Raw genomic sequence first — 24,193 nt, 5'->3', positions numbered from 1 at the left:
ATTCCCAATATTCCATTGTAGGAATATAATCCTAATATATTACATTGATGCAACATGTTAACAATAGGGCAAATTCTGTATCAGGTGTTGGGTGCTGGGGTATGATGGGTAAAGGAAACTATATGTACTATCTGCTGATTTATTCTGTAAAATTAAAACTGCACTAACAATAAAGTCTATTAATTATTTTTGAAAGTCTGAGTCTCATTTTTCCTCATTTTACAATGAGGAGAGAGAGGAGCAGGTTACTTCTTATATTTCTTCCATCTTTAACATTTATGATTTTCCCCTTCTAAATATACTTTATTTTTTGAAACAGCTTTAGATTCATAGCAAAATACAGCATAGAGTACAGAGAGTTCCAGTATACCTCCTGTATCCACAGAAGCACAACTTTCCCCACTATCAATATCCACAGTGATACATTTGTTATAATTGATAAACTTATACTGACACATTCTTATCACCCAAAGTCCATAGTTTAAACTAGGGTTCACTCCTGGTATTGTACATTCTATAGGTTGACGAATGTATGATTATCTGTATTCATCCCTAGAATATCATACAAAATAGTTTCACTACCCTAAAAGTCCTCTGTGCTCCACCAATTCGTCCCTCCTTCTCCTTAACCCAAGGGACATCTTTGTGGAATAGTTCTGCGTTTTGATTTTGGTGATTACATAAATCTTCATGTCGTAAAATGACAGAACTATACACACAGATTGTACCCATGTCAATTTTCTAGTTTTGATATTGTGCTCCAATTTATTTAAGATATAATCATTGGGGGAACCTGGGTGAAGGGTAAACAGGACCTCACTGCACTATCTTTGCAACTTCTTATGATTCAGTAATTATTTCAAAATAAAAAAAATAAAAAATAAAAAATCTGTTTTTGTACAAATAAAACAGCACTGAACTTTCTGAGAAAGGTTTGGAAAAAGAGAAACTCAATTTTCTTAGAAGCGTTGCGGTATCACATAGTTGTATGTATATCACTGATCAAACATTGTTGTTCATAGAAGACCAGGTTAAAACAAAAAAGTGAAAACCCAACTCCATAATGTGTTGAATTAAAAAACAATTACGTTTTTACAAAAATATCACCGGAAGTGATTTAAAGAGTGGAAAACACACAATGGAAAGCTACTAACACAAAAACTCCCTCAAGAAACGAATTTTAAAACGCTCATTTCCATGCCATAAAATTATTTTAACTCCTTATGTTCCAGCAAAGAACAGAAAACCTAATAGCTACAGTTCTCCAGCACAGTACAGAGATACAGCTATTAGATTAAGAAAAATGTTTTTAGTCCTTGTTCTGGCATACTCAGGGGAAGGACTGCGTATGCCATATAACTAAAAGTCAGTCAAACGTTTACATTTTTTATGTACTTTTAATGTGTTTTTGGTTTTTAGTTCACTTTGACTTAGTTAAAAATATATACTCCAAAGAGGTATTCATTTGTGGGTAGGTAAAACGGTCTGCCCTGTGTCACAGATTCTAAAACAATTTTGCATAGTGATTTGTATTTGCCAAAAAACAAAAACAAAGGACAAAGCGGTCCTCGCACAGAAGTTGTCGCTGCCAGTATAAGCTAAGTCGTCTCATAAAATTTAAAAAGTCTTCCTTTTCCAACGCCCCCCGGAACGGTAGTTATCAAAACTTAGGGGGTAAGATAAAGTCCAAGATACCCAGAAACATTCAGCAATTTTTGTCCCCTTGTTGTGCAGCAGTGCTTGTAATATAAGGGTTTAAGAAAGTAGACTCTGAAGCGCCCCACAGTCCAAGTCGGAAGAGAGGCTGAAACCCGCATCCGGCTTCATCACCTGGTACGGTTTTTCGGTCTCAGCGGTCAGTCCTATTCCCATTCCCTAGACCTTAAAAGTGCCGTCCTCCCCAACCACACACGACACAGCGCAAGCAGAGAAGGAGGGAGGGGCTTCCTTGGATACAAGATGGCGGCCACGCGACGCTCTAAGCGGCCCCGGACGCGACTCAGTAGCCGGAAGTCCTCCGGCTCTCGCCATTAGGAAGCGGAAGTAAAAGGCGGCAGGCAGCTGGGGTATTGCTTTACGAGACCGGTTTGTGAGGCGAGCCGCGGGAAAGGCGCGTGTCGGCCGCTCACTGGCGCAGCAGCTGCCGCCGCCGTCACCGCCCCGCCCCGGCGTTGTCGCTGGCATCGTCGCGGACGAAGCGCGGCCCCAGCATGGGCAGGAAGGGGGACGCGGGCGGCGCATGTGCCGCGGCTGCGCGGCCGGTGACAGGTACCCCCGGTGTGGCGTGGGGAGGTCTCGTGGACTGGGAGACGGTCTGGGACGCGAAGCAACCCCGTGCCCCGGTCACCTTGAGTTTCTGCTTCTTCCCTGACTCAGTTTCCCCTTCCGTGCCGCAGTCCTGTCCCTTTTTGCGAGTCCCCCAGGTTGCCCTCAGTGGTCTTCTGGGCAAGGTATCGCTTCTGCGACAGGGGCCGCGGGCTCTCTTTAGCGGTTTTGAGCCTTCATTGAAGAGCTTTGAGACCCGTGTGCCCAAGTGCAGAAAGAGGTGGGGGAAGTGCTCTAACCTGAATTTAGACCAAGCCTGACCTTAAGTAGGTTGAGAACCAGCAGTTTGCAGGATTCTGATTGGAGAACGACTTGATCTTTTTATAGATTCATTTTCCCTATAAACGAATTCGGGTGATGCGTATTGGTTGCCGTTTTCATTTAAATACGAGGATCTGTTCGCTGGAGATTGGACGATCGGGTTTCACTTTTTGTAGGACCTGCCAGAAGAGTAAGATCTGCATACTATCAATAAGTTATGGATGTGAACTGTTCTTCGTTGGCCAAAATCTCCAGATTGTTTTGCATTTCTTGCCAGATTTGAGAACTAGCGTATTTTGTTCGTTTGAAGTCCGGAGGTCTTACACCTTATTGTGCTACGCTATCTTGGAAACATTCATTGTGCACTTGCCAGCCAGTTTTAGTGTGATGTTTGAAGACACTTAAAACAGTTACTTAAGACCACAAAATTTGGGATGATTGTAGTCTTTCCACTTGGCTTGCTTTTGACAAACTTAGTTGACACTCTTTTTTTTTTTTAAGATTTTATGTATTTTTTTTACAGAGAGAGAGCAGGGGGAGGGGCGGAGGGAGAGGGAAAGAGAATCTCAAGCAGGCTCCGTGCTGAGCCTGAAGGGGGAGGCTTGATCTCTCGACCCTGAGATTATGATCTGAGGGGCAATCAAGAGTCTGAGCCTAACGAACTGAACCACCTAGGTGCCCCGACACTCGTTTTTGTGAAAGGAAATAAACATTGCTTCGTGCAGTAGCATGGCAACTTTATAGTGCACATTTAACTTGAGGGGAAGAAATTGAACTATGTAGAAAATTCTGTTAGATCTTTTCTGCAGTTACCTGTGATCATTTTCATATCAGATGTATAGTAACTACTTTTATAAAAAATTAGATTTATGTGGTTCACAGCAAATGGTCTTGCTAATAGGTATAAATGCATATTAAGTTTAATTATTTGGGAAGTAAATTTATTTCTCAAGAAGGGTCCTTCCTAATGTTTACCTTCACTGTTATCATGTATGTTGAAGTTCAGATGGCTGTCTATAAGCTTGCAGGGTGCAAGTTAGTTTTTTAAGAGTTTGTCAGCTGTTATTTTCAGTTTAGAAATGGAAAAAGAAGTTGGTGATTTAGAATTTTATACCTCTTCTGTTTTCCAAAAAGTGAAAAGTGTTTGCCGTAATATAATTTTTATTACTATTTCCAGTATCTTGCTGTAGATCAATGAGTAAGAGATAGTCATTAATTTGAGCTAAGGAAAATGGGCCACAGACTAGATCTTACAGATAATACATTTGGGTCTAGGGCTTATTAAAGGATGTTTTTAATTTGCCCACCGTGCCGCAAGCATTATGCCTGTGATCAGGCAATGCCGCGTTGTACATTGTGACAGCTACTATTTCTCACATTATTCATATTTACTAGCAACATTTAAGGAGCACTAGGATTAGAATGATAAGATTCTCATAAAATGAAGGCATTCTCAAACAAAAGGCCACTTCAGTAAAGTTCTTACTTCTGCTTCTCTAAAACAGTCTTTTCCTGTAGTTTTACCTATGGCATTAAGGATGTGGGGTCCGGGTAGGAAAGCTCTTCTTTAATGTCCACTTTTCTCTGTCATCTCCAGTGCTGCTATACCTTGCCCCAAGAACTCTATCTCTTTTTAAAATAGTTCAAGGTGGACCAAGAGTCTTGGTGCATAGAGTTTTCATATTAACCCTTCTTAAGTCCTAGGCTTTTTGTAGTATCTTTCTTCTTGATGTCACACTCCTTTCTTTCTGTTTGCTTTCATTCTTCCCTTAATGAATGAACCCTGTATTTATTATTTCATTTTGAGCACCTACTGCGTTCCAAGCATTATGCTAAGCATGTGGCCCTGACAGACAAAACTCCCCTGCTCTTGAGGAGCTCACATTCTGTCCCCGAAGTGAGCCTGAATACAGATATGTCAGGCTAGTTGGTAAGTTCGCTTTGGTCCCAACTTCAGGCTGGCATGCTTGGTTTCAGGTAGAAAGTGTGCCTTCCTCGGCCACTTATATCCCAAGGACTCTGTCCCTAGAAAGTCCTTGGACTTGCCTTGGTTTTCACAAGAAAGCTCTTCGCTCAGTCAGGGTTCTCACAGTATCAGTTCTTATCCTTCCCAAACCAGACAGCCAGGGGAAATAGCACGGTATTGTAGAACTTAAAAACAGGCAGACGTGGGTTCCAAGCTTTGCTGTTTATTAGTCAGACAAGTTACTCAGCCTCTCTGAGCTTCCATTTTCTTCTTTTTAAAGTGGGAATGATAGCGTTTCATCCATTATGCAGCATAGTTATAGAATACCTACTGTTTGCTAGGCACTGTGCTGTTTGCTGTGGTGAACAAAGTAGACATGGCTGACACCCTTTGGGAACTACAGTCTCCTGGATAGTTATGTGGAAGGACTAGATATGGTATATGCAAAGCACCTGACACCGTGCTTGGCCCAGAGCAATTGCTCAGTAATGCTAATGTTTCCTGGGGGACCTTTTGTCACTTGCTGTTCCCTCACCAGTCTATGCATGCAGCCTGCCTGGGGTTACTGGCAGTGGTGTCCAGATTCCATCCAGAATTACCACTTTTGGGATTAGACATCTAGGCCCCTTTGGGGCAAATTGTAAATAGAGTGGTAGCACAGTACTGCTTGAACATTGTTCATATATTCTGTCTCCAGTTTAGGAGTTTTGTGACTTTTGGGGAGGATTTTATTTCCCTTAACCACAGAAAATGTATTTCAAAGACATTTTTTTGAGCCCATGTAATAACGATGTTGCATTATTATTCTGTAATTTAGATGGTGGTTTCTTATGAGAACGTCTTTTATTAGAACAATTAATTCTGTTATAGTACTTGGCACTTCAGACAGTGATTTTCATATTGCTTTTTCATTCTCAGTGTCCTGGTTTGGCAGATACTGATATTCCTATTTCAGAGTCTGGGAGACTAAGGGCCAGAGAAGTTACTAGGGAACTTGCTTGTGGTTAAACTGCTAGTAAGTAGCAAACTCAGTAATTTGTCAGAAGTCCCTGACTCTGAAAGGTTCTCTCTTTTCACTAACCAAGTGTTTCTATCATGCAGAGTAGGTTTCTGAGGCTGCAGTCCTGCAACCTGTAAGGGGAGGGTGTCTCAAGAGTTCTTGAGTGGTCTGAAGTTGTATGCAAAGGTTTTGGTCCTTGCTTGCCCCTCTGTAGCAAATGTCAGTAACTTTTGCTACACTCTGAAGGGGCCACCCTCTCCACCCCCCAACCCTCACCCCAGTCAGAAATCACTGCTAACAGGTTTCAGTGTTAAGGGTCTTGTTGGTTAGCCCTAGTCTTTACAAATGTTGGTTATTTATTTATTTATTTATTTTTTAGTGCTTATTTATAAATGGGATGTTAATATTAATCAGTCAATTGAATCAATTAAGTTGGCAGTGCCTGAACTAAAGACTCTTAAAAGTAACTTTACTATTTGGTTTAATTTATTTTGCTTTTGACCATTTGTTCTTTAGAGATATTGTGTGTTACATGAAACAGGATGTTGGCACAAATGTTAATGCTTTTTGTAAAAAGAGGGTTTTGACTGGTCCTCCAAACAATAGCTTTTCTAACCAGTATCTCAAGGAATTGGGGTGAGTCTGGGGTGAGGCTTACCAGACATTAGAATGCAGAAGCACAATTTTGGTTTGGTGTTTCCCACATATTCATGTCCTCTTTGGATTCCCATTCAAATGGGTGGAATTTACATGCTGACCTACATAGCCTGGGGGAAGTCTGATTAGGGTTCTGTGAGGCAGACTTCTGAGATGAAAAATCAGGCCAAAGAAGCCTGCAGCTGGAGACCTTTTTCTGAAATGATCTGGACACCTCAGTATGCTTGAGGAGTTGGCTGCTGGGAGTTCAGGAGGTCTGCATTCGATGGCCATGCCAATTTACCAGTGACCCCCAACTTCCTTATTTTGTAGATAGGGACCCATTGAATTCTAACATTCTTCATTTAGGACCAGTATTTGGGTTTACACTCAAGACCCATCGGTTAGCTCCCTAGGGCCGTGGTAACAAAGTGCCAAACTGTGTGGCTTAGAGCAATGACAGGTTCCTGTCTATCAGTTTTGGAAGCCAGGACATTTTAAATCAAGGTGTCACAGGATCATGTTCCCTCTGAAATCTGTAGGGGAGGGTCTTTCTTTGCCTCCTCCAGTGTCTGCTAGCCCTAGGTGTTCCGTGGTTTGCAGTATAGTTCCAGTGTCTATCTCCGTCTTTCCTGGCATTCTCCCTGTGTCTGTTCACATGGTGTTCCCACTGCATGCTTGTCTCTCTGTCCACATTTTCCTTTTTTTATAACACCAGTCATATTGGATTAGGGCCCACCCTAATGACCTCATTTTAGGTAGATTACCTCTGTTAAGACCCTGTTTCCAAATAAGTTCATATTTTGAGGTGCTGGGTTAGGACTTTTGGGAGGACCCATTTAATATCCTTACATTTTCATCTGTCTCAGCGTTGTTTATTCTCATGCTCTGTAAAGTATGATTGTGTGCAACCTGCTGTGCCACCAGCTGACTTTTATACCTGTGTATAGTTTAGGCGCCCCAGGAAATGAAATGGAGTCTTTGTAGGAAAGAGTATATGATCTATACTCCTTTAGTTATGTTATCAGTCACTCAGTAAGTTGAAACCGTAGAGATATTAGGTGCTGTTAAATTTCAGAAGCATTTCCATTTCTGTAATTTTCATGTTATTTTGTATCTGTAAGTATTAAGATTCAGGTTTAAACATTTCTTTGTAGCAAAACCTTTTTTTTTCTTTTTTTCCTTTTTAGGGGTTTGCTATAAAATGGGACTTCTGATTGTATTCACTGGACTGTGCCTGTTGGCCTTAGTAAAGGCAGATTCAAAAGCCATTACAACCTCTCTTACTACAAAATGGTTTTCCACTCCATTGTTGTTAGAAGTCAGGTAAGAAGACATCTTTTTTTCTTTCATGTGTTTGAGTAAAAATGTAGGATCTGCTAGTGAGTATGCAGGAGCTTTTTTAGGCAGCGAGATTATCATCACATGTATTTAGTCAGCACCTCTTCCAGTGTGCATTGTGCTGTGTGCTAGTTAGAGGCTGTTAGAACACAGAATCTGTCAGTAGGATAGGATAATATGGATTTGTAGAGATACTTAGGGACTTCTTTGGACAAATATATTGAATTGGTTAAATTATCTTCTAAGAAAGGTATACATGTGGTAATAAAGGAAGAGAGAGTTGTACTTAAGGGAATTTTTCTGTTTATTTGAAAAAGGTTTTAAGAGGTGTTTAATAAAAGAGAAAGAGGAGAGTTTGGCAAGATGGGGGGAAAGAGGGCCCGCCGCTCCTTCTAAGAATTTGGGAGAGGACCTTGAGATACGAGAGTGCAGAGGGGAGGCTGAGGACACGGGTAGATTTTTATCTAAGATTTACATGTTCCACATTTTAACATCTCCAAAATTAAGATTCATTTTAATGAAATCAAGATGTTATCTTACAAATAAAATTGGTAACATTTTCATTTTTAGTGTTTCATAAAAACGATATGTCTTAAAATTGACAGTGTCTTAAACTCAATAAAATACAATATAGTCAATAATTTCTTGGGAGATTTTGTATTCCAAGTGTATTTTTTAGTTAGTGTTTATATACATCTTTTTTTGCCAGTCTTTTGTTTATGGAGGGAAACCTATTTTTATTGTATCTGAAATAATATATAGCTAGTACTTGTAGAGAGTCATTCTAAAGCATAAATTTAGGTAGATTGAGTGGCAAGCAGTTGGTAAATCTCAGAATTTGATGGTGCTAGAAATTTGAACTGTTGCATTACTTCAGTTAACTTTGGTCTCTCTTTGTACTCTTCGACTTAGAATTTCATCTTCTAACATTTCCTCCTTCATCCCTAGCAAAATGTGAATGAAGAGTTCTTGTTGTGTTGATTGTGTTTATGAATAGTTGCATCTCCTAAGGAAACAGCTTCATTTCGTATTGATAAGAGGACCAGTGGGAAAGTGGGACTTTTAGGACCTGATTTTGCCTTGCTCAGGAGCCTCACTAACTTTCCGCTGGTCAGACTTAAACTTGTATCACTCCTATGTGCCTCCCTTTTCACAACAATAAAATGGCCAAAAGAAAAAATTCCTACTGCATTTATTTCATAGCAGTGTTACAATTTGATAAGTGGATTGAGCTCTTCTGGTGTCAGAACTTTTATTAGATAGAGAGGGCACTTATAAAAATGAAGTGACCAAAGGTTGTTTGAGGTCTAAACTGCGTGAGCGGACTCTAATAGCTGACTTTTTCCCCCCCTTATTTTATTTTTGATGATTTGTCTGGTGTAAATTGAAGTGTTTGAAATTTACTCTCACTTCCTAAATAATTTTGTGCAATTAACTGTAACAGATGTTTTTTAATACTCTACTTGACATTCTTTACTGAGTTCCACTCAGCTACTCTCACACTAATTTTTTGGTTTTGTACATTGTCTCAGAAGATTCTTATGGCATAATTTATGGGACTTTTGAAAAAGTATGTTAAAACTGTCAGCCTTAATTAATCCATTTTTTTCAGTTTCTTTGATCTCTGTGAAGTGAATAATGTATACCGCTTCCTCCACCAACTTTTCCTTTCACAGACATCTCCCCCTCTCACGATGTCCTGGCCAGTTGCCATTTTGGTTGACTATTTTTAATAAGTCCTCTTCTGTGGCTATTTGCAGACACTTTGCCAAGGTAATGGGACATCTAGGCAGCTCAGAAATAAGTTGCACATATTAGAAATCCTCGCTATTTCTCTTCAGAAGTAGCTGAGGCCACCATTCTTCCCTCCCAGGTCCATGGCAGACATTGATGGCAGATCACAGCATTGTCCATCTGAGTGAGGGTGAGGGGACAGAATATATCTGTACACATTGAGGCATGCAGCTACCACAGATATTTTGCCTTCCCTTCGTCTAGCTCTTAGAAACTAAAAATACTCCCATGTGTATTTTTAGATTAGGCCTGATCCTAATGAAGCAGTTGTACCCTTCTGGTTGTTCATGAGGTGTTACATATTTAATTGAAGTAGAACACCGTATATGTTTTGGACAGCCATAGTTACTAACAGAAATATTGTGTAAGTAAAGTTCTGTTATTGAAATAGAAACTAATCATTTATTGAGTACTAGCTACTATAATCGCCCAAGAATGCAGCATGATAGAGATATAAATCAAATAGATTTGAGTTTGCATTCCAGATTTTTCATTTGCTAACTCTGCGCCCTTAAGCAAATCAGTAATCTTTCTGAGCTGCAGTTTCTTTATTCTAAAAATGGTTATAAATCAGGGTGGCTGTGAGGATTTAAGGACATGGGTGAATATGCCAAGCATAGTGCCTGTCACGTAGTAAGCCCTCCTTAAATATTCATTTCCCTTCCCTTTCTGGTTCTTTATGGAGGGAAGACCAATTCTGATATCCAACAATAACTTTGGAAATCTAGAAAACAAGTTTGTTACCAGATTTATGCTATCTGGTGGACATTCAGGTTGTTTATGTTTTTTTTTCTTTTGTTATAGATTAAAAACTTTTTATTGTGATCTTTCAAAACATTTGAAAGTGGAGAAAATGGTACATAAAATGTGCTGTCCCTTTACCTGTCACCCAGTTTCAGCAATTATCAGCTCAACTCCAGTAACCAATAACTACCACTACCCTCCTCCCTTATCCTGCTGGAATATTTTAAAACAAAGCCTAGACATCATATAATTTCATCTGAAAGACTGTAGATGTTTTACTCAGTGGAATCAGCGTAAGAAGCTAAAAAACAATTTAAAATGAAAAGCAAACAAACTGAATTATACTGTAAACAAATGGCAGCATTCCCTTTAATATTATCTTGTTTGCTCTTACCGTCCTTGGATTAGTTCAGTGGGTCTAGTAATTAATTTTCTTAAGACTGTTTGGAACTTAGATGTCGTAAGACTTCTTTATGCAGTGGGATGATGAAGAACGTATATTTCGAGATTTCCTGTAATTATATGAAGAGCATATATTTATTTGCAGATGGCCTTTTCAGGAGGGTCTTTGCTTCAGTGAATCCTTGTTCTCACCATTACAACCTTTTACTGTATTATCCCTCCCCCCCTTCCACAAGCTTATCTTGTGAATGCAGCTTTAATTGATTAATTTAGTGTTTATTTGCATATCATAATCTATTTTTCTTAGTATGTGTTTTCTTAGACCATAAGCTATTATAAGGTTGGTATGATGTCTGTGCTAGGTACTAGGAAGCCTAGAAAAATGCCACATTCAAGGAGGTACTAAATAACTTAATACAATATGAAAATGGGTATTTTCAGAAACCTATATTTAGAGAGGCTGTCTATTACCAGGTAATGTTTCTTATTTTTCCCATATTTCTGTGTCTAGCTGTGGAGTAGAGTGAGAGTTGTACACCCCAGTGTTGACAAGTAATGGGAAAGTCTTCCTTTGGCTAGGTAAGCTGAGATCCAGATCTGTAGTTTGCTTTAAGACAGTGAAAGATCACCACTACATTAGTATTCTGTCTCAGGAGGAGATAACCAATTTACATGAGTCATGCAATCAGTACACACATTTTCTTTTAGGGATTTTAGACTCTGGAATGTAGGGAAATTTAGAATGGTCATTATTTAGGTCCATAGAATAAAGTCAAGAAAAAATTAAGGCGGTATTAAGTTCTTAAAACTAATTTTATTAAACTAAAATTTGGTGATCTTGAAAATTTGGATTTATGGATGTTAAAAGATTACAACATGCTGCCTTTAGAGAGACCCTTAGGCAAAACATATTTTTTGTTCTTTGTGAGGTCTTTCAGAAAATAAGTGAGCAGAACTAGTACCAGAATTATCAGTTCTTAATTCTGCTTCTACTACCAATAGCATTTTCACAAGATGGGGTTTCATTAGCTTTATTTATATTGGGACTTCCCTCTTGTTACATTATTGTTCCAGGTTTCTTATGGAATACCTATTAGGCTCTTAATATGAATAAGTGAATAAGCTACTAAGCTAATTAGTTATTAATAGCCAATAAGCTAGTAAGACTTGCTTATCATTAGAATATATATTATACATGCTTGTGTATAATATATATTATAAAAGCCAAACTCTGGACATTTGGAAACTTAAAAACCTATTTTACTCTTTAGTAATGTAGCTTATATTAGAGGATTTTATTAAGTTGTTTTATTTCTGATATTTCCCCCCTTTTCTCCCAGTGAGTTTTTAGCAGAAGACAGTCAAGAGAAATTTTGGAATTTTGTAGAAGCCAGTCAAAATATTGGATCATCCGATCATCACGGTAAAATTGAAGCAAATGCTTCTTTGACTTTGGTATCTGGGAAAATATTAGAAAAAAGTAGTCTCTTTCACAGTATTTGTGGCGTGGCAATTAATGGAAAATGCTTTTATCTTTAATGACTAAAGTTGTAATGGTAGCCAGCAGAGCCAACGCAAACTAATACTCTTGAAGCAGTTTATAACTTTGGCTATAAATACTACGTTTGATTTCTTCTTTCCCCCTTTTTTTGTTCTTTTGTGTTGTTTTATTAGAAGTGCTGTGTGAATATTTTGTAGAAGTCAAATTCATTTAAAATCATTTAGTAGTAACTTAATTACCATCAGATTTGATTCCTTTTCTCTTTTGTAATGGACTAGTTACACAACTGATCTATTATCTGTTAGGTTCGTTATCATTAAGTTAGTGCCATTCAAAATGTTTCCTGTTACGCCTGCCAGCCACCCACTTCAGTGTCAAGGTAGCAGATGAATGACAATGTCAGCTATCACTTGTTTACAGTTTATGATGTGCATTCACACCTTCTAGTTCAATATAAGCTTTATAGATGTTTGTAGATGAACATTACTAGTCAAAGATGTGGACACGGGTAGCTAAAACCTTGAATGTTCCATTGACAGGCCTTGTTGAAGAGCAAATGTGTGAAAACAATGTGACTGCTGTTAATATTTAACTGAGTTGATTTTTAACTTTTTGTTTTTTATTAAAAATAATACAAATTTTAAAAGTCAAGTCTGAATTTCTTTTTTGTGATATTAGTACATAAAGGTTTGAGCAAGCATCTGTAGTTTGAGTTACATAATTTAGAGTCAACTGGAATTGTTTGCGTTAGTGAAAAAATTTTACTTTTAGTTTACAATTTTGTAAAGCAAATTTATCAAAGTGGGTTTTATAATGAAATTTGAACTCTGACATTTAAAATGAAATTTCCTCAATATAAATGATAATGTGTTTTTGGTTAAAGTTGGGGGATATGAATTCTTAGAAGTGATCATAAAGTATGTTAAATATTTTATTTGAAATATTATTCATTGTTCCACCACCCAAAGGTATTGACCATTAACATTCTGGCAACATTTTAAGTATTTCTTTCTGGTGTCTTTTTCTAACTAGAAGATGCTCATGCCATGTAGAACCTTATATATTTTGCTTTTCAAAATGTTATATTCCTTAAAAACTTTTTTTGATACATATATATGATTTAATAGTTAAGCTTATAAAAGGCTTATACAGAAAAATCTTGTTCTCTCCCTGTCCGCCTTCCTGTTTCTCCCCTGCTTTTTATAACTATTTAAATTAGTTGTGTTTAGCCTTCAGTGGTTTTTTTTTTTTAACAACAAATACATAATATGTATTCTTATATCTCATTCTTACAGTAAAAAAGATAGCTCACTATGTACAGTTGACCCTTGAATAACATAGTTTGAACTGCATGGGCCGACTTATACTCGGATTTTTTTTCTGTGAATACACTGTAGTACTTGAATGTATTTTCTCTTTATGATTTTCTTTATAATATTTTCTTTAGCTTGCTTTATTGTAAGATTACAGTATAAAATTGCATATAACATACAAAATGTGTGTTAATTGACTTTTACGTTATCGGTATAGCTTCCTGTCACCAGTAGGATATTAGTAGTTAAGTTTTGGGCGAGTCAAAGTTATACCTGGATTTTTGACTGCATGGGGTGGTTGGTGCCCCTAAACCCTGTGTTGTTCAAGGGTCAACTGTACATTGTTTTGTACCTTGCACTTTAATGTATCCTGGGGATTTTTTCATGCTGGTACATGTATTTTTATTTCCCCCCCTCAGGTAGTTTGTTCCAGTTGTTGAAATACTTCTTCCCAAACTACAATTTTGTTAATACCTTTAATACTCTGTACCTCCTCATCACATTGCTCAGTTTTGTTGGGTTATTTGAGTAGGTAACAAACATATGGTAGGCACCGGGGATACAGAGATAAATACATTTTAACGTCTGCCTGTGGGGGCTCAAAAACTATTTGGGGAGAGGTAGATAGTGAATAAATAATTTAGTAAATGATGTGATAAGTGAAAGAGGTAAGCAGAGGAATATTATGGGACCAAAGAAGAGATGTATTCGGTCCAGTGAGGCATGGGGTAGGGATTGGGAGTGACTTTGCAGAGTAGGTGGTGTCATAGCTGAATTCTTCTTGTGGAGGTAGGTAGGAGTTAGTCATCCAGGTAAGTGGGACAGTTGTAGTCCAGGTAGAGGGAATAGTGTGAACAAAGGGAAGAAGAGAGGAAGAGTCCAATTACTTACTGTACTCTAGGGAATTCTAAGCATTTGACGACAGTTCACAATAGGATAGTGGTAAAATTTTGCCACACGTACCTCTGTAACACATAGCTTTATACTTTATGAACTATCTTATTTGGATATGTCTAGTTGTATATAATTATTTTGGATAATGTTCTTCTTTGACAGGTACTGATTATTCCTATTATCATGCAATATTGGAAGCTTCATTTCAGTTTCTGTCACCTCTACAGCAGAATTTGTTGAAATTTTGTCTGTCCCTTCATTCGTATTCGGCTACAATTCAAGCCTTCCAGCAGGTAAGTTCAGTGCTTAGAGATAACAGTATTTTTTAGGGATTGTATAACATGATGATTGGATATATTGCAGTTGTCCTGGCATTGTGTTACAGAGCTATAACTTTTCTGACTGAAATTTCTGAGGATTTGTTTATAAATAGAAAGCAAAGCTGACATTAAATCTTCAGATCACAGGTTTTTTTTAAGTAAAAAAACATAATTTGCACTTATTTTCTTTTAAGAAGGAAAAAAAAAAGAATATCCACATAAAAACGAAACTACCAGTCTTCATTAATACAACACAGTGTAGGATGTATAGTCTTGACCGTGAATCTGATCACAGCCTGTAGATCTAAAAGCAGTTCACAGGAAATTCAGGGGATGGGAAATATGAAGCAGTGTCACAGGGGTAACAAGAAAATCTGGAATGTAGAGAGATTTGTAGTTAAATGATCTGATTTCTTCAACACATGTTATTAGGAAAGAAAGGGAAGGAAGAACTTCAAGAGAGACTTAAAATATGTGTCAACTTAATGCAATGTGTGGATCTTGTTGGATTTTGAGTTGAACAGACTCCCACTGTAAAAAAAAAAAAAGGTGAGAGAATCAAAGATGAGCATACACCAATCATACATTTGATGTAAAAGAAATGTTAATTTTAAAACCACTATTTTATTATAAAATAAAGCAGTCATAGAAAACTACTCACAAGAAATATATTGTGTAATGAATTTTTGCAAAGTGAGCACTAGTAATTTTTAAAAAAAGTATTTATTTTATTTGTCAGAGAGAGAGAGGGGGAAGGAGAGAGAGCAGGAACAGGGAGCCGCTGGCAGAGGGAGAAGCAGGTTCCCCGCTGAGCAAGGAGACCGATGTGGGACTCGATCCCAGGACCCTGGGATCATGACCTGAGCCAAAGGCAGACACTTCACTGACTGAGCCACCCAGGTGCCCGAGCACTTGTAATTTTCCCCCAGGTGAAGAAGTAGAATTTAGCCAGGCCCTCAGGCAGCCCGCCCGCCCTTGTGCTCTGCTCTTCTCACAGCTACCATTCACCCTCCGAGAGAACTACTTAATCAACCTCTGTGGAAATGACTTGCTGCAATTCTTTATCATTATATTGCCTAAGAGTGCATCTCCACACAATAGTTTAGTCTTGCCAAGTTTTAAAAATTTTGATAATTTTTTTTTGGTGGGGGGGTGTTGAATTTACAGGTTCTTCTTCTATCCCTTTCTTTTCTTTGAATACATTTTTTCAGTCTGTATTTTGTTGATCACATACTCATGAGTCAGTTCAGCTTTTTCTCTGTCCTCTGTTTACTGCACATAGGCAGCTGATCCAGAGGCTCAGTGAGACTTGGTGTTTCATCCTTTTGGCAAGTGTATAGGTAGTGCTGTTTCCTTAGGAGATACCTAATGTCTTTCTTCTCTTTTTGAAAGGTCAGCAGTCATTACTGCTCTGTGCTTAATCCATTAATTCTTTGGGGGTTGTAAAGTGGTAACTCTCATTCTTTTGTTGTTGTTGTTGTTCTTGGAACATGGATATAAAGAGGTACATATCCTCACCTGGTACTTTTCACATGGGGAAGGCAGAATGCATGCTTGATTCTTTCCTGCTATTTACCAGGTTTTTGAATGAGTTTGATTCACTAGCATCCTTTTACTTTAACCATTTATTGTTTCAACTCTTTTTTTTTTTATTGTGGGAAAATGTAGATAAAGTAAGATTTATTGTCTTGGCCATTAATTTAAGTGTACAGTTCAGTGGTATTCAGGACATTCTTATTGTGCAAGCATCACCACCATTCATCTTCAGAACACCTTTCATCTTGCAACACTGAAACTCTATACTCCTCAAATGATAACTTCCCGTCCCCCCTTCCCCCACCCCCTACCTGGTAACTGCCAGTCTGCTTTCTATCTCTGAGTTTGCCCATTTTATTAGATACCTCTTTTAAGTGGAATCATACAGTGTATGTCCTTTTGTGTCTGGCTTATTTCACATAGCATAATGTTTTTAAGGTTCATCCGTGTTGTAGCATGTATCAGAATTTAATTTCTTTTAATACTGAATAATATTCCAGCGGATGTATATGACACATTTGATATATTCATTCATCTGTTGATGGGTATTTGGGTTGTTTCTTCCTTTGACTGTTATGAATAATGCTGCTTGGAACATTGGTTTATGTTTGAGTCTCTGTTTTCAGTTCTTTTGGGTGTTATATAGAAGAGTATAATTCATGGATCATGTGGCAATTCTGTGTTTAACATTATGAGGAATTACCAAACTGTTTTCCATAGTAGCTGCACCATTTTACATTCCCACCGGTAATGTACCAGGATTTCACTTTTTCCACATACTTCCCAACACTTGTTATTTTCTATGTTTTTGATAACGGCTGTCCTCATGGGTAGGAAGTGGTGTCTTGTGGTTTTGATTTTCACTTCCTTAATGACCAGCGATGTGGAACATCTTATGTGTTTATTGGCCTTCTGTGTATCTTTTTTGGAGATTTGTCCATTATTTGTTTTTACCCATTTTTCAGGTGGATTATTTGTTTTTGTTGTTGTTGTTGTAGGAGTTTTGTTTTTTTAATATACTCTGGGTTGTAATCACTTATCAGATACATACTTTTCAAATACTTTCTCATGTTCTGTGGGTTGCCTTTTCACTGTTGATAGTGTCCATTGATACACAGAATTTTTAATTTTGATGCAGTCTGTTTTATCTATATTATCTTTTGTTGCCTGTGCTTTTGGTGTCATATTTAAGAAGTCATTGCCAAATCCAGTGTCATGAAGCTTTACCCTTATGTTTTCTTCCAAGAGTTCTGTGGTTACCATATTAGCTCTCAAGTTAGGTCTTTGACCCATTTTGAATTTATTTTTGTATATAGTATAGAGTAAGAGTCCATCTTCATTCTTTTGGCTGTAGATATCTAGTCTTCCCAGCATCATTTGTTGAGAGACTGTCCTTTTTCTATTGAATGGTCTTGGCACCCTTGTTGAAAATCAGTTGAGTGTATGTATGAGGGTTTACTTCTGGGCTCTTTATTCTACTCCATTGGTTGATGTGTCTTTACTTATGAAAGTACTATACTGTTTTGATTGCTGAGCTTTGTACTAACTTCAGAAAACAACATATGAGTCTTCTACTGAGTTCTTTTGATGCAGTGCCAGTAGTCTTTGATTGCTTCCTTGTTATCTGATATGGTAAGTAGTTTCAGATTTATCTTGTATATCTCTGGCCCTAGATTTGAGATCAGCTATTTCTCTAGGAGACTCATTAAAATTTTTTGTTTGTTTATTTGTTGTTGGGAATGGTATTTTAAGAGCACAATTGTCTAGGCACTAGGGATATTCATTGCAAATGGATTTGTCATTGTTCTTAGGCCTTTTAAATGGGCAGAGGTAGGAAGTGACTACAGGTGTATCTAAAGGCAAAATATATGAAGCTATGTAAAGATGAAATACTTCATGAGTCATACTGGTATTTCCAATTCAAATTCAAGCCTACTTTGTTACATCTATAGGTCTTTTCTTCCACACTGAGAATATCAGTGCTTAAGGTTGTATGGGATGATAGAATTAGACTATCTTGTGGTTTAGTTGTTTGTTTTATCCATGTTATATAAACAGTAACCTTAATAACAGTAGTCATACTGTTTCCACAATTACATTTTCTTTCTTTCTTTCTTTCGTTCGTTCTTTCTTCCTTCCTTCCTTCCTTCCTTCCTTTCTTCCTTTTCTTTCTTTCTTTTTCCTTTTCTTTTTCTTTCTTTCTTCCTCCCTCCCTCCCTCTTTCTTTTCTTTTCTTTTCTTTTCCTTTCTTTCTTTCTTGAACTGAGATCAAGACCTGAGCTGAGATCAAGAGTCAGACTGACTGAGCCACACAGGTGCCCCCACAATTACATTTTCTAAAAACAGTTTGGCCTAGTGATCCCCATTATCCCTTCCCCCATTTTATTTTATTTTATTTTATTTTATTTATTTATTTTATAATGATTTTTTACTATATTATGTTAGTCACCATACAGTACATCCCTGGTTTTTGATGTAAAGTTAGATGATTCATTAGTTGCGTATAACACCCAGTGCACCATGCAATACGTGCCCTCCTTACTACCCATCACCGGCCTATCCCATTCCCCCATCCCCCTCCCCTCTGAAGCCCTCAGTTTGTTTCTCATAGTCCATAGTCTCTCATGTTTCATTCCCCCTTCTGATTACCCCCCCTTTCTTTATCCCTTTCTTCCCCTACTGATCATTCTAGTTCTTATGTTCCATAGATGAGAGAAATCATATGATAGTTGTCTTTCTCTGCTTGACTTATTTCACTTAGCAGTATCTCCTCCAGTGCCGTCCATGTTGTAGCAAATGTTGAGAACTCGTTCTTTATGATTGCTGAGTAATATTCCATTGTATATATGGACCACAACTTCTTAATCCAGTCATCTGGTGAAGGGCATCTCGGCTCCTTCCACGATTTAGCTATTGTGGACATTTCTGCTATGAACATTGGGGTGCATATGGCCCTTCTCTTCACTACGTCTGTATCTTTGGGGTAAACACCCAGTAGTGCAATGGCTGGATCGTAGGGGAGCTCAATTTTTAACTTTTTAAGGGACCTCCACACTGTTTTCCAGAGTGGCTGTACCAACTTGCATTCCCACCAACAATGTAGGAGGGATCCCCTTTCTCCACATCCTCTCCAACATTTGTTGTTTCTTGCCTTGTCTATTTTTGCCATTCTAACTGGCGTAAGGTGGTATCTCAGTGTGGTTTTGATTTGAATTTCCTTGATGGCTAATGATTTTGAACATTTTTTCATGTGTCTGTTAGCCATTTGTATGTCTTCATTGGAAAAGTGTCTGTTCATATCTTCTGCCCATTTTTTGATTTGTTTATTTGTTTCTCGTGTATTGAGTTTGAGAAGTTCTTTGTAGATCTTGGATACCAGTCCTTTATCTGTAGTGTCATTTGCAAATATATTCTCCCATTCCGTGGGCTGCCTCTTAGTTTTTCTGACTGTTTCCTTGGCTGTGCAGAAGCTTTTGATCTTGATGAAGTCCCACAAGTTCATTTTACCTTTTGTTTCTCTTGCCTTTGGAGATGTGTCATGAAAAAGGTTGCTTTGGCCGATGTCGTAGAGGTTGTTGCCTATGTTCTCCTCTAGAATTTTGATGGATTCCTGTCTCACATCGAGGTCTTTCATCCATTTGGAGTTTATTTTTGTGTATGGTGTGAGATAGTGGTCAAGTTTCATTCTTTTGCATGTAGCTGTCCAATTTTCCCAGCACCATTTATTGAAGAGACTGTCTTTTTCCCACCGGATGTTTTTTCCTGCTTTATCAAATATTAGTTGCCCAAAGAGCCGAGAGTCCATTTCTGGGCGCTTCTATTCCATTGGTCTATGTGTCTGTTTTTGTGCACTTCTGTTCCATTGGTCTATGTGTCTGTTTTTGTGCCAGTACCGTGCTGTCTTTGTGATCACAGCTTTGTAGTACAGCTTGAAATCCGGCATTGTGATGCCCCCAGCTTTGTTTTTCCTTTTCAACAGTTCCTTGGAGATTCGGAGTCTTTTCTGGTTCCATACAAATTTAAGGACTATTTGTTCCAGTTCTTTGAAAAACGTTCTCGGTATTTTGATCGGGATAGCATTGAAAGTGTAGATTGCTCTGGGTAGCATGGACATTGTAACTATGTTAATTCTTCCGATCCATGAGCATGGAATATCTTTCCATCTTTTTTTGTCTTCCTCAATGTCTTTTAAGAGTGATTTATGGTTTCTAGAATAAAGGTCCTTTACGTCTCTGGTTAAGTTAATTCCAAGGTAATGTATGGTTTTTGGTGCTATTGTAAATGGGATGGATTCCCTAATTTCTCTTTCTTCAGTCTCGTTATTCGTGTACAGAAATGCAACCGATTTCTCAGCATTGATTTTGTATCCCGCCACGTTACTGAATTGCTCTATAACTTCTAATAGTTTGGGAGTGGCTTCTTTTGGGTTTTCCATATGGAGTATCATGTCATCTGCGAAGAGAGACATTTTGACTTCTTCTTTGCCGATTCGAATACCTTTGATCCCTTTTTGTTGTCTGATTGCTGTTGCAGGGACTTCTAGTACTATGTTGAATAATAGTGGCGAGAGTGGGCATCCTTGTGGTGTTCCTGATCTTAAGGGAAAGGCTTCCAGCTTTTCCCCATTGAGAATAATATTTGCAGTAGGCTTTTCATAGATGGCTTTTATGAGATTGAGAAATGTACCTTCTATTCCTACACTCTGAAGGGTTTTAATCAGGAAAGGATGCTGTATTTTGTCAAATGCTTTTTCAGCATCGATTGAGAGGATCATATGGTTCCTGAGTCTTTTCTTGTTGATATGATGTATCACGCTGATTGATTTGCGACTATTGAACCACGCTTGCATCCCAGGTATGAATCCCACTTGATCGTGGTGGATAATCCTTTTAATGAACTGTTGGATTCTATTAGCAAGTATCTTGTTGAGGATTTTGGCGTCCATATTCATTAGGGAAATCGGTCTGTAATTCTCCTTTTTGAGGGGGGTCTTTGTCTGGTTTGGGGATCAAGGTAATATTGGCCTCATAGAATGAGTTTGGTAGCTTTCCTTCTGTTTCTATTTTTTGAAATAGCTTTTGGAGAATAGGTATTATTTCTTCTTTGAATGTTTGGTCGAATTCCCCAGGAAAACCGCCCGGGCCTGGAGTTTTGTTATTTGGAAGGTTGTTTATCACTGACTCAATTTCTTCATAATTAATTGGCCTGTTTAAGAAATCAATTTCTTCCTGTTTCAATCTTGGTAGTTTATAGGTTTCCGGGAAGGATTCCATCTCTTCCAGATTGCTTAGTTTATTGGCATATAGCTGTTGATAAAAATTTCTAATAATCCTTCCAATTTCAATGGTGTTCGTCGTGACCTCTTCTTTTTCATTCATAATTTTAATAATCTGGGTCCTTTCTCTTTTCTTTTGGATAAGTCTTGCCAGTGGTCTGTCAATTTTATTGATTCTCTCCAAGAACCAGCTTCTAGTCCTGTTGATCTGCTCTACTGTACTTCTGGTTTCTGCTTGATTGATTTTAGCTCTAATTTTGGCCAACTGCTTCCTCGTGCGTGGATTAGGCCTGTCCCTCTGTTGCTGTTCCAGCTTCTTGAGGTGAGAATATAAAAACTGCATTTTAGATTTTTCTATTCTTTTGAGTGAGGCTTGGATGGCTATGTATTTCCCCCTTAGGACTGCCTTTGCAGTATCCCATAGGTTTTGGACTGTTGTATTTTCATTCTCATTGGTCTCCATAAATTGTTTAATTTGATTTTTGATTTCCTGGTTTATCGAGTCATTCCTGAGCAGGATGGTTCTTAGTCTCCAAGTGTTTGAGTTTCTTCCAAATTTTTCCTTGTGGTTGAGTTCCAATTTCAGAGCGTTGTGGTCTGAGAATATGCAGGGGATAATTTCAATCTTTTGGTATCGGTTGAGACCTGTTTTGTGTCCCAGAACATGGTCTATTCTTGAAAATGTTCCATGGGCATTAGAATAGAATGAGTATTCTTTGGTTCTGGGGTGTAGTGTTCTATATATATCTAAGAGGTCCAACTCGTCGAGTATGGCATTCAAAGCCTTTGATTCTTTGCTTAGTTTTTGCCAGGGTGTTCTGTCTATTTCTGATAGTGGAGTGTTGAGGTCCCCTACTATTAATGTATTTTTATTTATATGTCTCTTTATTTTGGTTAAGAGTTGGCTTGTGTATCTTGCTGCTCCCTTGTTCGGGGCATATATATTTATAATTGTCATATCCACTTGTTGAATACTTCCTTTAAGAATAATATAGTGCCCTTCTGCGTCTCTAACTATAGTCTGTAGTTTAAAATCCAGTTTATCTGAAATGAGAATTGCTACCCCAGCTTTCTTTTGAGGTCCATTTGTGTGAAAGATGGTACTCCATCCCCTTACTCTCAGTCTGAATGCATCTTTGGGTTCGAAATGAGTCTCTTGTAGACAGCAAATGGATGGGTCATTTCTTTTTATCCAATCTGCAACCCTGTGGCGTTTTAAGCAAGAATTTAAACCATTAATATTAAGACTGAGTACTGAGAGATATGCTTTTAATTCTGCCATGTTGTCAGTAAAGTCTTTGTATTGGCTGTGACTTTCTGTTTTGTATCACTCTTGGGGCCTTTTTACTTTTATAGAACCCCCTGTAATACCTCCTGTAGGGCTGGTTTCGTGGTTACGAAATTGGCTAGTGAGTGTCGATTCTGAAATGTCTTTATTTCTCCATCAATTCTGAATGACAGCCTTGCTGGATAAAGGATCCTTGGCTGCATGTTTTTCTCTGAAAGAGCTTTAAAAATGCTCCCCCAACCCTTTCTCTCATTCCAGGTCTGTGTAGATAGGTCTGACGTAATTCTGATGCCTTTGCCTTGGTACGTGAGAAATTTCTTTGCCCTGGCCGCTTTAAATACTGTATCCTTGGATCTCATATTTGCGAAATGTACTATGACGTGACGTGGTGTAGGTCTGTCATGGTTGAGCTTGGGAGGGGTCCTCTCTGCCTCTTGGACACGAATTTTTGTTTCCCTTGCTAGATTAGGGAAGTTTTCAGCTACAATTTGTTCAAATATCTCTTCTAGACCTCTGTTTTTCTCCACCCCCTCGAGGATGCCGATGATTCTAACATTGGATCGTTTCGTTGAGTCAGTAATCTCCCGTAGCCAACATTCGTGGGCGTGGATTTTTTTAAGACCATCTTCTATTTTTATTTTTTCCTCTATTAACCCATCCTCCAATTCACTAACCCTTTCCTCTGCTTCTGTGACCCTGGCCGTCAGAGCCTCTAGTTTTGCCTGCATTTGGCTCATAGAATTTTTAATTTCTGTCAAATTCGCTCTCATTTCCGCCCTTAGGGATTCTATATTCTCCGTAACATTTTCCTGAATACTTTTTTCAAGTCTACTCATTATCTTGACCATTGTTACTCTGAATTCCATTTCTGATAATTTGGTTACATCCATATCCGTTACTTCTGTGGCAGAGGCCACAGACTCACTGTCTTTTCTTTGCTGGGGGGGGCTTCTCCTTCTTGTCATTCTAATGAGGAGAGGCTGCGGGGTTGTCCAGAGCCCAAATTATTGACTGGGTCCCAGGCCGTGCCCCTTGTTTTATAGGGATCTTAGAGATGTGGGCTTCTTCTTTAAAGATTTTATTTATTTACTTATCTGAGAGAGGGAGACAGACAGTCAGCAAGAACGGAACAGAAGCAGGGGAGTGAGGGTGGAAGAAGCAGGCTCCCATCGGAGGAGCCCAATGAGGGACTCCTTTCCGGAATGCTGGGATCACGCCCTAAGCCGGAGACAGGCGCTCAATGACTGCGCCACCCAGGCGCCTCGGGTTGTGGGCTTCTTGATTTTTCAGCCTGCCTTCTGTGTTCTGGGGGAGGGGCCTGCCGCGCCGATACTCAGGCAACCCTGTTTGGTTAGAGTCTCCGTGTCCCCTGCGAGGGAGGATGGGGATGGGCACTCTCTGAGCCGGTATTTCCCGGCTTTTGTTCTCTGGCGGCTTTCCCTGGCGGCCGGCTATGCCTCTTCTGAGAGTCAGAGCAGCAGAGGCTGCATTGTCACAGAACAGAGGGATTGCGGCCCGTTCTCCACTGATGTTCTGGCCACTTTAACTCTATTACTGTTGGTGCTGCTCAACCCTGCAGCGTCCCGGGATGTGCGCA

At 38.6% G+C, this 24,193-nt stretch overlaps 1 protein-coding gene and 1 pseudogene across 4 annotated transcripts in view; one reads left to right on the top strand and one right to left on the bottom strand.

Annotated features, from left to right (window-relative positions):
- LOC113263383 (40S ribosomal protein S24-like) overlaps positions 1–1,872 on the bottom strand; it is a 36,726-nt pseudogene extending 34,854 nt beyond the window's left edge.
- A 141-nt stretch (positions 1,873–2,013) lies between these two features.
- UGGT1 (UDP-glucose glycoprotein glucosyltransferase 1) overlaps positions 2,014–24,193 on the top strand; it is a 130,522-nt gene continuing 108,342 nt past the window's right edge. For 2 of the 4 annotated variants that reach the window (XM_026510241.4, XM_026510240.4), the window contains exons 1-5: positions 2,027–2,268; positions 2,653–2,776; positions 7,379–7,514; positions 11,810–11,892; positions 14,340–14,470. In XM_026510241.4, the coding sequence (XP_026366026.2) occupies positions 2,683–2,776; positions 7,379–7,514; positions 11,810–11,892; positions 14,340–14,470 (444 nt within the window). In that variant the 5' untranslated portion in view covers positions 2,027–2,268; positions 2,653–2,682. Of the gene's footprint in view, positions 2,269–2,652; positions 2,777–7,378; positions 7,515–11,809; positions 11,893–14,339; positions 14,471–24,193 lie in introns of all 4 variants that reach the window. The other 2 variants (XM_048214150.2, XM_026510242.4) reach the window with 2 other exon arrangements.

The sequence above is a fragment of the Ursus arctos genome, unplaced genomic scaffold (assembly GCF_023065955.2).
Source record: "Ursus arctos isolate Adak ecotype North America unplaced genomic scaffold, UrsArc2.0 scaffold_1, whole genome shotgun sequence".
Taxonomy (NCBI): domain Eukaryota; kingdom Metazoa; phylum Chordata; class Mammalia; order Carnivora; family Ursidae; genus Ursus; species Ursus arctos.
The sequence above is the reverse complement of the archived record's forward strand: the minus strand, read 5'-3'. Positions and strand labels throughout refer to the sequence as shown.